The 16,614-nt window shown below is 40.6% G+C and overlaps 1 protein-coding gene across 1 annotated transcript in view; it reads left to right on the forward strand.

Moving 5' to 3' along the window:
• LOC139755007 (lysophospholipase D GDPD1-like) overlaps positions 1-16,614 on the forward strand; it is a 183,328-nt gene that overhangs the window by 121,359 nt on the left and 45,355 nt on the right. The window contains exon 5 of the mRNA XM_071672915.1: positions 15,635-15,768. Coding sequence (XP_071529016.1) covers positions 15,635-15,768 — 134 coding nt within the window. The remainder of the gene's footprint in view (positions 1-15,634; positions 15,769-16,614) is intronic.

Genomic DNA, 16,614 nt, shown 5'->3' on the forward strand with positions numbered 1-16,614 from the left:
AAGTAGTAGTAGTAGTCTGTAGGAGCTTCTGCAAACATATGCACTAGACTTTCCCTCTGCCAATGCCTGTTAAGGGTGAGGCACTAAAGGCTAAGAAGTGGTACTGGAATTCACTTATTTTGACTCTGCCGTGGCCACCCCCTTGAGGGAGTTGCAGAAGGGAACAGGCATCAGAGATATAGATAGATAGAATTTTATTATTTTATCAGTAAGCATCTCATTTAAGTCACTTTCCTGTTCTTAGGCCTCTGAAAAACTAAAGTCAACTTATATGAGGTATATGATAAATGAAGATTTCAGCCAGAAATCATAGGTGAATGGTTACTTGAGATCACCAGTTACTCAAGCACATGGTACTATTTGCCTTTGAACTTGATGGCTTCTTTGAGACATCTTGAGGGGAAATGCACTGCAGAGTTTGGAAAAATCTGGGAAGAATAGGTGCTTGATACAGAGGTAGACTGGAACTAATGCATTGGTTGATTCAGACTCACTCCTGCAACTTACATCATCAGTGCATGCTCTAGCATATGCAGTTAAAATTTCAAGAAAAAAGAAATACAGTTTTGGTGGAATTAATAGGTTTTTCACATTTTGTGTATAGAAAAAAGCATATAGATATTACAGAAAATTCTGTAAGGGTGAATTTACACTCCATATCACAGATTTAGTGATAGTAATTTACAGTGCCTGTTATGAAGAGAACCAATGTACCAATTCAGAAACCCTCCAAATCACCCAGCTTCCCCTCCTCTTCTCACCTAGGTTCACTTCTATCAATAGTATAAAAACTTATGAAAAGTTTGTCCTCAGCAGAATCAAATGAAACATCCCACTCTGACCCACACACGTCTTCAGACCCTACCTCTCCACCACTGTGCTTCACACTATTCTCAGACAATATATCTTAGATGGATTCAACCAACCACAACCCTCTTCCTGCCTAATACTATTGGCAATAGACTCAACAAAGCATTCAAAACTGTCCCTGTACACATTCAGATCCTAAAAATAATTGATACCACCCTCCACAAGAGTGATAAAAAGAGGTTGGCTTGTTTCATAGCTGGGCCTCTATGAAAAAGTCACTAAGAATGGCTTCATCTCTAAAACACTTACACTTTATGGTGTATCTCCACAAAAGTCTTGACTCACTTTTAACCCCAGACAGACAGAAATGCAGCTTACACCCCCCTTGTATGGACAGTCACTCCAATTGAACGAAATGCCAACCTTTCTAGGTATCACGTCTTCACCAAACGCATAGCAGAAGTTATTCTTTCAAGAGTGGAAGCATTTATCCCCTCTTCCTCCAAGATGATGTCTTCCTCCAATCCTTGGTTCAACAATTTCTGTTCTGAGGCCATTTAGGCAAGGTATCAGGCATATTAGGCTTGGAAAGACTTTTTTTCCTTTGACTCCCAATCAGCTTTTATCAATGCCTGTGATCACTGCAAGCACATTATCCATCTGCCAAAGCACTCCTTTATTCAAAGGAAGTGTGAGACTCTCTCCTTGTCATCCACTGATAGATCTTTCTGATCTTTAGCTAAGGGCATCTCTGACAAATTCTGTTGCTCTACCTTTTCTTTTCAGTTCTGACAGTACTGTAGCAGTCTCTCTTGTAGACAGGGCAACTCTCTTTGGTTCCCATATCTCCTCTAACTCCAACTTGGATGACTCTAACATTCCTTCAGCATCTGATGCTCCTCTTACTAATCCTATGCCCCTCCATGTAATCTCTCTCTGGACTGTCCAAAAAGCACTTCTTTCTCTGAACACAAGCAAGGCTTATGGTACTAGTGGCATCCATCCCCGTGTACAGAAACAGCTTGCCTGTGAACTTACACCTGTGCTTGCTTGTCTCTTCAGTTTCTGCTTAAAAACCAAAACTTTTTCTTCTCCTTGGAAGTACAGGTACACCACCGATTTTCTGGCAGCTGGTGGTTTGGCAACTCCTTTAGTCCGAACAAAATTACATGAGGGAACTTGAAATTACTGCAGCCACCAGACTAGTGTACTGGGCAGCCACAGATGGTGTTGTGTGTAGGGCGCGCTTATTTACATTCTTTACACTGCACTCGTTGGTGGTGATACTGCAATTCTGTGAGAGTCTTAGCTTATTTTGCTTGAATTTAACCCTGGCTATGGCTTCTAAGACATATGAGAATGTCAGTCGTGGTGTCAAACATAAACACCAGTCCATATCGATCCAAGATAAAGAAGAACTGTTGAAAAAAAATGGATTGTGGTGTTTTGATGCCTAAGCTGTGTGACATCTACAGTATTAGTTCATCATCTGTTTATGATCTAAAGAAGCAAAGGGAGAAACTATTGAAATTCTATGTAGACAGTGATTTCAAGAAGCAAATGACAATTAGAAAAACTATGAAAGATGGTAAGAGTGCAGAGCACGACCGAGTAATGATGGAATGGTTTTGACAGCATTGGAGTGATGGATTGAACTTGTCAGGTAGCATGCTAATGGACCAGGCTAAGTTGTTCCATAAAGAGTTAGAATTTCAACATGAGCATGACTATAGTTAAGGATGGATTCAGATTCAAGAAGCGTCATGGAATTTCCATGAATAAAGTGTGGGGAGAAAAGCAGTTTGCAAACCACAATGGAGCTGCTGAGTATATGGACAAATTTGCAAAACTCATAGTCCTGAGCAGGTGTATAATGTATTTCATTTATTTATTTGATTTACATTTAACGTTTGTTTGATATGAATTTCTAGCAGTCCATGGTATACTTTAGACACATAGGCGATGTATAATTAGTGGGTTAGAGATGTGTTGATGAATTATCATTATGTGGTCACAGTTGGTCCGGCAAAATTGTTAATTCGGCAAGGCTTTAGAACCAAGAGTGCTGGAAAATCGGTGGTGTACCTGTATGCATTTATACATCCCATCCCTAAGAAGGGTGACCATTCTGACCCCTCTAACTATCATCCTATTGCTTTGACATTTACCATTTCCCAAGTCTTTGAATCCCTCCTCTACTATCATATCCTTAGACACCTTGAAATTCACAGTCTTTTCACTGATCACCGGTATGGCATCCGTAAGGTGAGATCCAGTGTTGAAGTTCTTTCCTATCTTACTAATATCCAAAGCTTTTGACAGGGTGTGGCTTCAGGGGTCTCATCTGTAAGCTCCCCTCTTTTGTCTTCCCTCTTTCACTTTGCTCTTTGATATTTAGCTTCCTCTCTGGCCAATCTATCTCTGTGGTTGTTGGTGGATCAGCCTCCCTCCCTTCTTCAACAGCGGTGGCCCTCAAGGTTCTGTCCTGTCCCATACACATTTTCTCCTTTTCCTCAAAGATTCCCTGTTTCACAAATAATCACTTGCCCTCTTATGCTGATGACTCAATGCTGCATTCATCCATGTCCTTAAATTCTACTCCTCTCACATGATCGGTATCTCATCTCGATACAGCTTCCTCAATAAACTTAGACTTTGACAGGATATCTCAGTGGGGTAGACAAAATCAAGTTGAGTTTAATGCCTCCAAGACCCAGTTTGCACTTATCTCATTCAAAAATTCCTCACAACTCTCGTCTCTTTGATGGTTCTGTAATTCTACCCCTTGACTCAATTTACAAACTTGATATTGCTGTAACTCTTTCTTGGAAACCCCTCATATTACAGGAGTAGCTAAGTCTCCTTTTAAGAAACTGGGTGTCCTGTTTAGATGTCAAAACTTCTTTTCCTGTGAACAGGTGCTCCATTTCTATAAAGGATTGCATCATCCTTGTATGGTGTGCTGCTCTCACATCTTGGATGGTTCTACCTCTGCATCCTTACTTGACAGAGGTGATTTGAAAGCAGTCTGCCGTAAAAACTGTCCCAGGCTAACTTCCAAACTTGACCCCCCTTGCCATATGTCACAATGTTGGTTCACTTTCCCCCTTCTATCAGTATTACTTTAGGTTTTGCTCCTGAGAGCTATCCACTTGTATACCCTCACCACTAACTAGACCATGCAATACTCAGCAGGCTGCTGCATCATACGATCTCTGTGTGGCTATTGTCATCTCAAGGGTGGGCCATTTTGATTACTGTTTCTTTCCCTACTCCTCAAAACTTTAGAACTCTTTACCCTTTCATGTCCTTCCCCATAATTATGACCTGGCATATTTTGAAAGACAAGTTTTTCACTCCCTCCAAAATTCTTAAATATTCTCCTTTGTCACTTCTTTTCTTTCAGAATCCTCTCTATATTTCACCTTGATGTGAACTTTTGCCCTTGTTTAGAGCATTCAGTATAAAAGAAAAAAAACATGACATTTACTCCTCACACTGATGATATCAACACAAATGTAACACACAAACTACTTGCCCTCAGAACACTAATTGGCACCAGATTTAGACAAAAAAAAGAATCCCTTAACATCCTCTATAAACAAATCATTTGATCCACTCTAAACTCTGTATCACCTGCTTAGTCTTCCACACTTTCAAAAGCAAATATAACAAAGCAGCAAACTACAAAGAATTGTGGTCTCATAACAATCACTGGCTGCTTAGCAACCACAAACACTCAACACCTTTGCAGTGAAACTAAGGTCCTACCAGTGTAATCTCACCTCAACTTGATTGGCACTCACTTCTTTGCAACAGCACTAGATCCTTTCAGCTCATATCAATCCATCACTGACCAGCAATCCTTAAGTAAAAATGAAAAATTTCCTTGCCTTACAATTCAACATCCTCGATTCACAGTTCCCAACCCCCAACAGATATAACACAAACACAACAAATTTCACACTGAAATAACCCATTAAGTACTAAACAGTTACCACCTTCCCAATTTAGTCTTAAACTTCATCTCTCCAGGCATTCCCCATCAGAAGCAACACTCTCCAGAAACACGAGTCACATGTTCCTGTCTATATTCTGAACATCACCCATCCTTACAACACTACAAACAACATTTGAACATATCCCAAGGTCCCTTATGCCCATGGTGCATCTACCACAATAAAGACTACAATCATTTACTTCTCATTTGCCCTTCTCCCCCTTTCCCACACACACACACACACACACACACACATGCACACACACACACACACACACACACACACACACACACACACACACACACACACACACACACACACACCATCTCTACACTTAATGACCTATGGTCCTGACCAATGGACATGGCCATCTTCCTTAGTGCTCCAGCAGCTTCATAAAGATAGGATGGAGTCTTGGGATAGGGAGTAAGTAAGAGGGTGAATGACAAGGCAGGTGAAGTGCAGTTAGGGTTAAGTGGATGAATTATTTGTAAAGGGTCCTAGAGGATTTCTTGTTGTTCAAATATGGTGTCAGTTAGTGTTTTGAGAGTATTTAGTTTTTGTGTTTCATTTGTACTGATGTGTTTGGTTTGGGGAATGAATGTCATATGTATATCGAATATAATGTCAAGTATGTGTGGCTTTCTTTTGTAGTGACTGTCCATTGAAGGTGACTGGAGGGTGCTGGTTTGATTTGTTTGTCCTAGTATAAAATTGCTGATAAAGGCTTCTGTGGTGATACAAACATTCCATACTAGATGAATCATTGTTCCAATTGTGTAATGTGGTGCTGCATATGTATTGTTTATATTGAGGTGTCAGGGTGTTCTGATGTGGTTGTGAGGTCATCATCCTATGAGAGAACCTTCATATTGTGGTTTACTAGAGGTACTGGAAGGTTATATAGAAAGAAACTGAAGAGGATTAGAGAAAGAATTGCTCCTTAGAGGATTTTATTGTAAAGTTTATGAGTTATAGAAGTGAAGTCATTGTGAGCTAACTCTACGTCTATACTATAGAATGGTTGGATCATAAGATTTACAACAAAAATTACTTTTCAATATTTGGATATTTTGAATTTCCATCCCTGCCATGCTTTTCTTCTCTGTGCTTTTTGAGCGTTTCCCCTTGTATTCATGATATAGATGATTTTTGCATTTAGTTTTAGGGTAGAAATTTAGAATTATGTTTTTTGGCATGTTAATTTTTCTGAGAAATTTGAATCTCAAGCAATTTTACTTATATGTATATATATATATATATATATATATATATATATATATATATATATATATATATATATATATATATATATACATATACAACTGAAAGTTGATGGAGAGAGATGGGTGATTATTGGTGCATATGCACCTGGGCATGAGAAGAAAGATCATGAGAGGCAAGTGTTTTGGGAGCAGCTGAATGAGTGTGTTAGTGGTTTTGATGCACGAGACCGGGCTATAGTGATGGGTGATTTGAATGCAAAGGTGAGTAATGTGGCAGTTGAGGGAATAATTGGTATACATGGGGTGTTCAGTGTTGTAAATGGAAATGGTGAAGAGCTTGTAGATTTATGTGCTGAAAAAGGACTGATGATTGGGAATACCTGGTTTAAAAAGCGAGATATACATAAGTATACTTATGTAAGTCGGAGAGATGGCCAGAGAGCGTTATTGGATTACGTGTTAATTGACAGGCGTGTGAAAGAGAGACTTTTGGATGTTAATGTGCTGAGAGGTGCAACTGGAGGGATGTCTGATCATTATCTTGTGGAGGCTAAGGTGAAGATTTATATGGGTTTTCAGAAAAGAAGAGTGAATGTTGGGGTGAAGAGGGTGGTGAGAGTAAGTGAGCTTGGGAAGGAGACTTGTGTGAGGAAGTGCCAGGAGAGACTGAGTACAGAATGGAAAAAGGTGAGAACAATGGAAGTAAGGGGAGTGGGGGAGGAGTGGGATGTATTTAGGGAATCAGTGATGGATTGCGCAAAAGATGCTTGTGGCATGAGAAGAGTGGGAGGTGGGTTGATTAGAAAGGGTAGTGAGTGGTGGGATGAAGAAGTAAGAGTATTAGTGAAAGAGAAGAGAGAGGCATTTGGACGATTTTTGCAGGGAAAAAATGAAATTGAGTGGGAGATGTATAAAAGAAAGAGACAGGAGGTCAAGAGAAAGGTGCAAGAGGTGAAAAAAAGGGCAAATGAGAGTTGGGGTGAGAGAGTATCATTAAATTTTAGGGAGAATAAAAAGATGTTCTGGAAGGAGGTAAATAAAGTGCGTAAGACAAGGGAGCAAATGGGAACTTCAGTGAAGGGCGCAAATGGGGAGGTGATAACAAGTAGTGGTGATGTGAGAAGGAGATGGAGTGAGTATTTTGAAGGTTTGTTGAATGTGTTTGATGATAGAGTGGCAGATATAGGGTGTTTTGGTCGAGGTGGTGTGCAAAGTGAGAGGGTTAGGGAAAATGATTTGGTAAACAGAGAAGAGGTAGTAAAAACTTTGCGGAAGATGAAAGCCGGCAAGGCAGCAGGTTTGGATGGTATTGCAGTGGAATTTATTAAAAAAGGGGGTGATTGTATTGTTGACTGGTTGGTAAGGTTATTTAATGTATGTATGACTCATGGTGAGGTGCCTGAGGATTGGCGGAATGCGTGCATAGTGCCATTGTACAAAGGCAAAGGGGATAAGAGTGAGTGCTCAAATTACAGAGGTATAAGTTTGTTGAGTATTCCTGGTAAATTATATGGGAGGATATTGATTGAGAGGGTGAAGGCATGTACAGAGCATCAGATTGGGGAAGAGCAGTGTGGTTTCAGAAGTGGTAGAGGATGTGTGGATCAGGTGTTTGCTTTGAAGAATGTAAGTGAGAAATACTTAGAAAAGCAAATGGATTTGTATGTAGCATTTATGGATCTGGAGAAGGCATATGATAGAGTTGATAGAGATGCTCTGTGGAAGGTATTAAGAATATATGGTGTGGGAGGCAAGTTGTTAGAGGCAGTGAAAAGTTTTTATCGAGGATGTAAGGCATGTGTACGTGTAGGAAGAGAGGAAAGTGATTGGTTCTCAGTGAATGTAGGTTTGTGGCAGGGGTGTGTGATGTCTCCATGGTTGTTTAATTTGTTTATGGATGGGGTTGTTAGGGAGGTGAATGCAAGAGTTTTGGAAAGAGGGGCAAGTATGAAGTCTGTTGGGGATGAGAGAGCTTGGGAAGTGAGTCAGTTGTTGTTCGCTGATGATACAGCGCTGGTGGCTGATTCATGTGAGAAACTGCAGAAGCTGGTGACTGAGTTTGGTAAAGTGTGTGAAAGAAGAAAGTTAAGAGTAAATGTGAATAAGAGCAAGGTTATTAGGTACAGTAGGGTTGAGGGTCAAGTCAATTGGGAGGTGAGTTTGAATGGAGAAAAACTGGAGGAAGTGAAGTGTTTTAGATATCTGGGAGTGGATCTGGCAGCGGATGGAACCATGGAAGCGGAAGTGGATCATAGGGTGGGGGAGGGGGCGAAAATTCTGGGACCCTTGAAGAATGTGTGGAAGTCGAGAACATTATCTCGAAAAGCAAAAATGGGTATGTTTGAAGGAATAGTGGTTCCAACAATGTTGTATGGTTGCGAGGCGTGGGCTATGGATAGAGTTGTGCGCAGGAGGATGGATGTGCTGGAAATGAGATGTTTGAGGACAATGTGTGGTGTGAGGTGGTTTGATCGAGTAAGTAACGTAAGGGTAAGAGAGATGTGTGGAAATAAAAAGAGCGTGGTTGAGAGAGCAGAGGAGGGTGTTTTGAAATGGTTCGGGCACATGGAGAGAATGAGTGAGGAAAGATTGACCAAGAGAATATATGTGTCGGAGGTGGAGGGAACGAGGAGAAGAGGGAGACCAAATTGGAGGTGGAAAGATGGAGTGAAAAAGATTTTGTGTGATCGGGGCCTGAACATGCAGGAGGGTGAAAGGAGGGCAAGAAATAGAGTGAATTGGAGTGATGTGGTATACCAGGGTTGACGGGCTGTCAGTGGATTGAATCAGGGCATGTGAAGCGTCTGGGGTAAACCATGGAAAGCTGTGTAGGTATGTATATTTGCGTGTGTGGACGTATGTATATACATGTGTATGGGGGTGGGTTGGGCCATTTCTTTCGTCTGTTTCCTTGCGCTACCTCGCAAATGCGGGAGACAGCGACAAAGCAAAAAAAGAAAAAAAAAATATATATATATATATATATATATATATATGGGATAGGGGATTAAGAATACTTCCCACGTATTCCCTGCGTGTCGTAGAAGGCGACTAAAAGGGGAGGGAGCGGGGCCTGGAAATCCTCCCCTCTCTTTTTTTTTTTTTTTAATTTTCCAAAAGAAGGAACAGAGGGGGCCAGGTGAGGATATTCCAAAAAAGGCCCAATCCTCTGTTCTTAACGCTACCTCGCTATCGCGGGAAACGGCGAATAGTATGAAAAAAAAAAAAAATATATATATATATATATATATATATATATATATTTTTTTTTTTTTTTTTATACTTTGTCGCTGTCTCCCGCGTTTGCGAGGTAGCGCAAGGAAACAGACGAAAGAAATGGCCCAACCCACCCCCATACACATGTATATACATACGTCCACACACGCAAATATACATACCTACACAGCTTTCCATGGTTTACCCCAGACGCTTCACATGCCTTGATTCAATCCACTGACAGCATGTCAACCCCGGTATACCACATCGCTCCAATTCACACTATTCCTTGCCCTCCTTTCACCCTCCTGCATGTTCAGGCCCCGATCACACAAAATCTTTTTCACTCCATCTTTCCACCTCCAATTTGGTCTCCCTCTTCTCCTTGCTCCCTCCACCTCCGACCCATATATCCTCTTGGTCAATCTTTCCTCACTCATCCTCTCCATGTACCCAAACCACTTCAAAACACCCTCTTCTGCTCTCTCAACCACGCTCTTTTTATTTCCACACATCTCTCTTACCCTTACATTACTCACTCGATCAAACCACCTCACACCACACATTGTCCTCAAACATCTCATTTCCAGCACATCCATCCTCCTGCGCACAACTCTATCCATAGCCCACGCCTCGCAACCATACAACATTGTTGGAACCACTATTCCTTCAAACATACCCATTTTTGCTTTCCGAGATAATGTTCTCGACTTCCACACATTCTTCAAGGCCCGCAGAATTTTCGCCCCCTCCCCCACCCTATGATCCACTTCCGCTTCCATGGTTCCATCCGCTGCCAGATCCACTCCCAGATATCTAAAACACTTCACTTCCTCCAGTTTTTCTCCATTCAAACTCACCTCCCAATTGACTTGACCCTCAACCCTACTGTACCTAATAACCTTGCTCTTATTCACATTTACTCTTAACTTTCTTCTTCCACACACTTTACCAAACTCAGTCACCAGCTTCTGCAGTTTCTCACATGAATCAGCCACCAGCGCTGTATCATCAGCAAACAACAACTGACTCACTTCCCAAGCTCTCTCATCCCCAACAGACTTCATACTTGCCCCTCTTTCCAAAACTCTTGCATTTACCTCCCTAACAACCCCATCCATAAACAAATTAAACAACCATGGAGACGTCACACACCCCTGCCGCAAACCTACATTCTATGAGAACCAATCACTTTCCTCTCTTCCTACACGTACACATGCCTTACATCCTCGATGTAAATTTTAGGGAGAATAAAAGATGTTCTGGAAGGAGGTAAATAAAGTGCGTAAGACAAGGGAGCAAATGGAACTTCAGTGAAGGGCGCAAATGGGGAGGTGATAACAAGTAGTGGTGATGTGAGAAGGAGATGGAGTGAGTATTTTGAAGGTTTGTTGAATGTGTTTGATGATAGAGTGGCAGATATAGGGTGTTTTGGTCGAGGTGGTGTGCAAAGTGAGAGGGTTAGGGAAAATGTTTTGGTAAACAGAGAAGAGGTAGTGAAAGCTTTGCGGAAGATGAAAGCCGGCAAGGCAGCAGGTTTGGATGGTATTGCAGTGGAATTTATTAAAAAAGGGGGTGACTGTATTGTTGACTGGTTGGTAAGGTTATTTAATGTATGTATGACTCATGGTGAGGTGCCTGAGGATTGGCGGAATGCGTGCATAGTGCCATTGTACAAAGGCAAAGGGGATAAGAGTGAGTGCTCAAATTACAGAGGTATAAGTTTGTTGAGTATTCCTGGTAAATTATATGGGAGGGTATTGATTGAGAGGGTGAAGGCATGTACAGAGCATCAGATTGGGGAAGAGCAGTGTGGTTTCAGAAGTGGTAGAGGATGTGTGGATCAGGTGTTTGCTTTGAAGAATGTATGTGAGAAATACTTAGAAAAGCAAATGGATTTGTATGTAGCATTTATGGATCTGGAGAAGGCATATGATAGAGTTGATAGAGATGCTCTGTGGAAGGTATTAAGAATATATGGTGTGGGAGGAAAGTTGTTAGAAGCAGTGAAAAGTTTTTTCTATCGAGAATATATATATATATATATATATATATATATATATATATATATATATATATATATATATTTTTTTTGCTTTGTCGCTGTCTCCCGCATTTGCGAGGTAGCACAAGGAAACAGACGAAAGAAATGGCCCAACCCACCCCCATACACATTCCTTGATTCAATCCACTGACAGCACGTCAACCCCGGTATACCACATCGCTCCAATTCACTCTATTCTTTGCCCTCCTTTCACCCTTTTGCATGTTCAGGCCCCGATCACACAAAATCTTTTTCACTCCATCTTTCCACCTCCAATTTGATCTCCCTCTTCTCCTCGTTCCCTCCACCTCCGACACATATATCCTTTTGGTCAATCTTTCCTCACTCATTCTCTCCATGTGACCAAACCATTTCAAAACACCCTCTTCTGCTCTCTCAACCACGCTCTTTTTATTTCCACACATCTCTCTTACCCTTATGTTACTTACTCGATCAAACCACCTCACACCACACATTGTCCTCAAACATCTCATTTCCAGCACATCCATCCTCCTGCGCACAACTCTATCCATAGTCCACGCCTCGCAACCATACAACATTGTTGGAACCACTATTCCTTCAAACATACCCATTTTTGCTTTCCGAGATAATGTTCTCGACTTCCACACATTCTTCAAGGCTCCCAGAATTTTCGCCCCCTCCCCCACCCTATGATCCACTTCCGCTTCCATGGTTCCATCCGCTGCCAGATCCACTCCCAGATATCTAAAACACTTCACTTCCTCCAGTTTTTCTCCATTCAAACTCACCTCCCAATTGAATTGACCCTCAACCCTACTGTACCTAATAACCTTGCTCTTATTCACATTTACTCTTAACTTTCTTCTTTCACACACTTTACCAAACTCAGTCACCAGCTTCTGCAGTTTCTCACATGAATCAGCCACCAGCGCTGTATCATCAGCGAACAACAACTGACTCACTTCCCAAGCTCTCTCATCCCCAACAGACTTCATACTTGCCCCTCTTTCCAAAACTCTTGCATTCACCTCCCTAACACCCCCATCCATAAACAAATTAAACAACCATGGAGACATCACACACCCCTGCCGCAAACCTACATTCACTGAGAACCAATCACTTTCCTCTCTTTCTACACGTACACATGCCTTCCATCCTCGATAAAAACTTTTCACTGCTTCTAACAACTTGCCTCCCACACCATATATTCTTAATACCTTCCACAGAGCATCTCTATCAACTCTATCATATGCCTTCTCCAGATCCATAAATGCTACATACAAATCCATATATATATATATATATATATATATATATATATATATATATATATATATATATATATGTATATATATATATATATATATATATATATATATATATATATATATATATATATATATATATATATGTGTATATATATATATATATATATATATATATATATATATATATATATATATATATATATATATATATATGTATTTAGGGAGTCAGTGATGGATTGCGCAAAAGATGCTTGTGGCATGAGAAGAGTGGGAGGTGGGTTGATTAGAAAGGGTAGTGAGTGGTGGGATGAAGAAGTAAGAGTATTAGTGAAAGAGACGAGAGATGCATTTGGACGATTTTTGCAGGGAAAAAATGCAGTTGAGTGGGAGACGTATAAAAGAAAGAGACAGGAGGTCAAGAGAAAGGTGCAAGAGGTGAAAAAAAGGGCAAATGAGAGTTGGGGTGAGAGAGTATCATTAAATTTTAGGGAGAATAAAAAGATGTTCTGGAAGGAGGTAAATAAAGTGCGTAAGACAAGGGAGCAAATGGGAACTTCAGTGAAGGGCGCAAATGGGGAGGTGATAACAAGTAGTGGTGATGTGAGAAGGAGATGGAGTGAGTATTTTGAAGGTTTGTTGAATGTGTTTGATGATAGAGTGGCAGATATAGGGTGTTTTGGTCGAGGTGGTGTGCAGAGTGAGAGGGTTAGGGAAAATGATTTGGTAAACAGAGAAGAGGTAGTAAAAGCTTTGTGGAAGATGAAAGCCGGCAAGGCAGCATTTTTGGATGGTATTGCAGTGGAATTTATTAAAAAAGGGGGTGACTGTATTGTTGACTGGTTGGTAAGGTTATTTAATGTATGTATGACTCACGGTGAGGTGCCTGAGGATTGGCGGAATGCGTGCATAGTGCCATTGTACAAAGGCAAAGGGGATAAGAGTGAGTGCTCAAATTACAGAGGTATAAGTTTGTTGAATATTCCTGGTAAATTATATGGGAGGGTATTGATTGAGAGGGTGAAGGCATGTACAGAGCATCAGATTGGGGAAGAGCAGTGTGGTTTCAGAAGTGGTAGAGGATGTGTGGATCAGGTGTTTGCTTTGAAGAATGTATGTGAGAAATACTTAGAAAAGCAAATGGATTTGTATGTAGCATTTATGGATCTGGAGAAGGCATATGATAGAGTTGATAGAGATGCTCTGTGGAAGGTATTAAGAATATATGATGTGGGAGGCAAGTTGTTAGAAGCAGTGAAAAGTTTTTATCGAGGATGTAAGGCATGTGTACGTGTAGGAAGAGAGGAAAGTGTTTGGTTCTCAGTGAATGTAGGTTTGTGGCAGGGGTGTGTGATGTCTCCATGGTTGTTTAATTTGTTTATGGATGGGGTTGTTAGGGAGGTGAATGCAAGAGTTTTGGAAAGAGGGGCAAGTATGAAGTCTGTTGGGGATGAGAGAGCTTGGGAAGTGAGTCAGTTGTTGTTCGCTGATGATACAGCGCTGGTGGCTGATTCATGTGAGAAACTGCAGAAGCTGGTGACTGAGTTTGGTAAAGTGTGTGAAAGAAGAAAGTTAAGAGTAAATGTGAATAAGAGCAAGGTTATTAGGTACAGTAGGGTTGAGGGTCAAGTCAATTGGGAGGTGTTTGAATGGAGAAAAACTGGAGGAAGTGAAGTGTTTTAGATATCTGGGAGTGGATCTGGCAGCGGATGGAACCATGGAAGCGGAAGTGGATCATAGGGTGGGGGAGGGGGCGAAAGTTCTGGGAGCCTTGAAGAATGTGTGGAAGTCGAGAACATTATCTCGGAAAGCAAAAATGGGTATGTTTGAAGGAATAGTGGTTCCAACAATGTTGTATGGTTGCGAGGCGTGGGCTATGGATAGAGTTGTGCGCAGGAGGATGGATGTGCTGGAAATGAGATGTTTGAGGACAATATGTGGTGTGAGGTGGTTTGATCGAGTAAGTAACGTAAGGGTAAGAGAGATGTGTGGAAATAAAAAGAGTGTGGTTGAGAGAGCAGAAGAGGGTGTTTTGAAATGGTTTGGGCACATGGAGAGAATGAGTGAGGAAAGATTGACCAAGAGGATATATGTGTCGGAGGTGGAGGGAACGAGGAGAAGAGGGAGACCAAATTGCAGGTGGAAAGATGGAGTGAAAAAGATTTTGTGTGATCGGGGCCTGAACATGCAGGAGGGTGAAAGGAGGGCAAGGAATAGAGTGAATTGGAGCGATGTGGTATACCGGGGTTGACGTGCTGTCAGTGAATTGAATCGGGGTATGTGAAGCGTCTGGGGTAAACCATGGAAAGCTGTGTAGGTATGTATATTTGCGTGTGTGGACGTATGTATATACATGTGTATGGGGGTGGGTTGGGCCATATTTCGTCTGTTTCCTTGCGCTATCTCGCAAATGCGGGAGACAGCGACAAAGGAAAAAAAAAAATATATATATATATATATATATATATATATATATATATATATATATATATATATATATATATATATATATATATTATCCCTGGGGATAGGGGAGAAAGAATACTTCCCACGTATTCCCTGCGTGTCGTAGAAGGCGACTAAAAGGGGAGGGAGCGGGGGGCTGGAAATCCTCCCCTCTCGTTTTTTTTTTAATTTTCCAAAAGAAGGAACAGAGAATTGGGCCAGGTGAGGGTATTCCCTCAATGCCCAGTCCTCTGTTCTTAACGCTACCTCGCTAATGCGGGAAATGGCGAATAGTTTGAAAGAATAAGAAAGATATATATATATATATATATATATATATATATATATATATATATATATATATATATATATATATCAAACTATGAAGCAGATACATCAAAATTATTAATTTGCCTATCATGTATTCAAAGGTGAGGGTTATCCTTACCTGACATCTTTTTGATGTTTTTTTTTTTTTTTTCTTTAGTGATCAGGATTTTTCAAGATAGTGAGCCTCTTTTCATTATATTTATGATTTATCCTTAGTATATCCATGATATGTTTAAAACTAGGATACTGTACATAAAGATTTATCATGTGGTTATTGAAAGTGGATAAAAACCATTTATATCACAATTTTGCCAGAACCCCAATGTGTGCCTGCTCTTCAGTGCTCGACGGGTTTGTCTCATGCTGTTGCAGCTGTACACTGGAATCCTGCCATTCATGCCACTCAGAGAAACCCACCTGGAAATATTCATGCCAGTACATATGATGAAGTTAGTATAATACCTTTATGGTTTCACCGTGGTTGATAAAGTATTGATAGTCTCAGTTGAAAAATTATAGTTTAGCCCTTGTTTTTTGTTGCAGTGTCTAGATTCAGTTTATTATTCAGTGAGACTGCTTTAGAATTAACAGTTTTGAGCTGCTTTCTAACTAGATGAATTCTCTGTGCTTTACCATTTATCAGACAGCCAGCCAGTGCAAATCTTTTCTACATGCTCCTTCTCATGAATGTGATTTTATAACATACATTAAATAACTTCTTAATTGCCATATTTTTTCCTTATTTCATCTATCATGTCTTAAGTACTTGCTATCCAGTCATGTACATCCTATGTCCCTGACATTTATTAAATTACCAAGTTGACTGTATTGATATGTCTAGGATTCATCACTGGACTGCACCAGTCATACATTACTATAAAAGATCCATTGGTATCTGCAATATCAGTTTTCAGACTGTGTTAAGCACCATATGAAAACTATTAGCCCACTGCATTTGCATCATACCTCACCTAAGTCCCCAGTAGACCAGCAGATTTCATTTGACCTATGACCAGACTTATTTAAACATGATTGTATACCCTCTCCTCAGTCTGTGGCAATGGTTTCCAAAGCAAGTGGTGTGCCTCTGTGGGTTGCAAAATACTGTTAGCTAGGGGTGAGAAGGCCTTTTGTCAGGAGAGCCCTAACTTGAATAGCAAGCAAAGAAGTTGATAATGACAGTGACCTAACAAGACTGTTTGCTCTTCAAACTTTTCTTTTGGTCTTCCATTTAATCACCCTTGCTAATTATTTTTTCAAGAAATCTTATCATCTTATAAGAATTCAAAGAAATG

This window comes from Panulirus ornatus, chromosome 18, assembly GCF_036320965.1.
Source record: "Panulirus ornatus isolate Po-2019 chromosome 18, ASM3632096v1, whole genome shotgun sequence".
Lineage (NCBI taxonomy): Eukaryota > Metazoa > Arthropoda > Malacostraca > Decapoda > Palinuridae > Panulirus > Panulirus ornatus.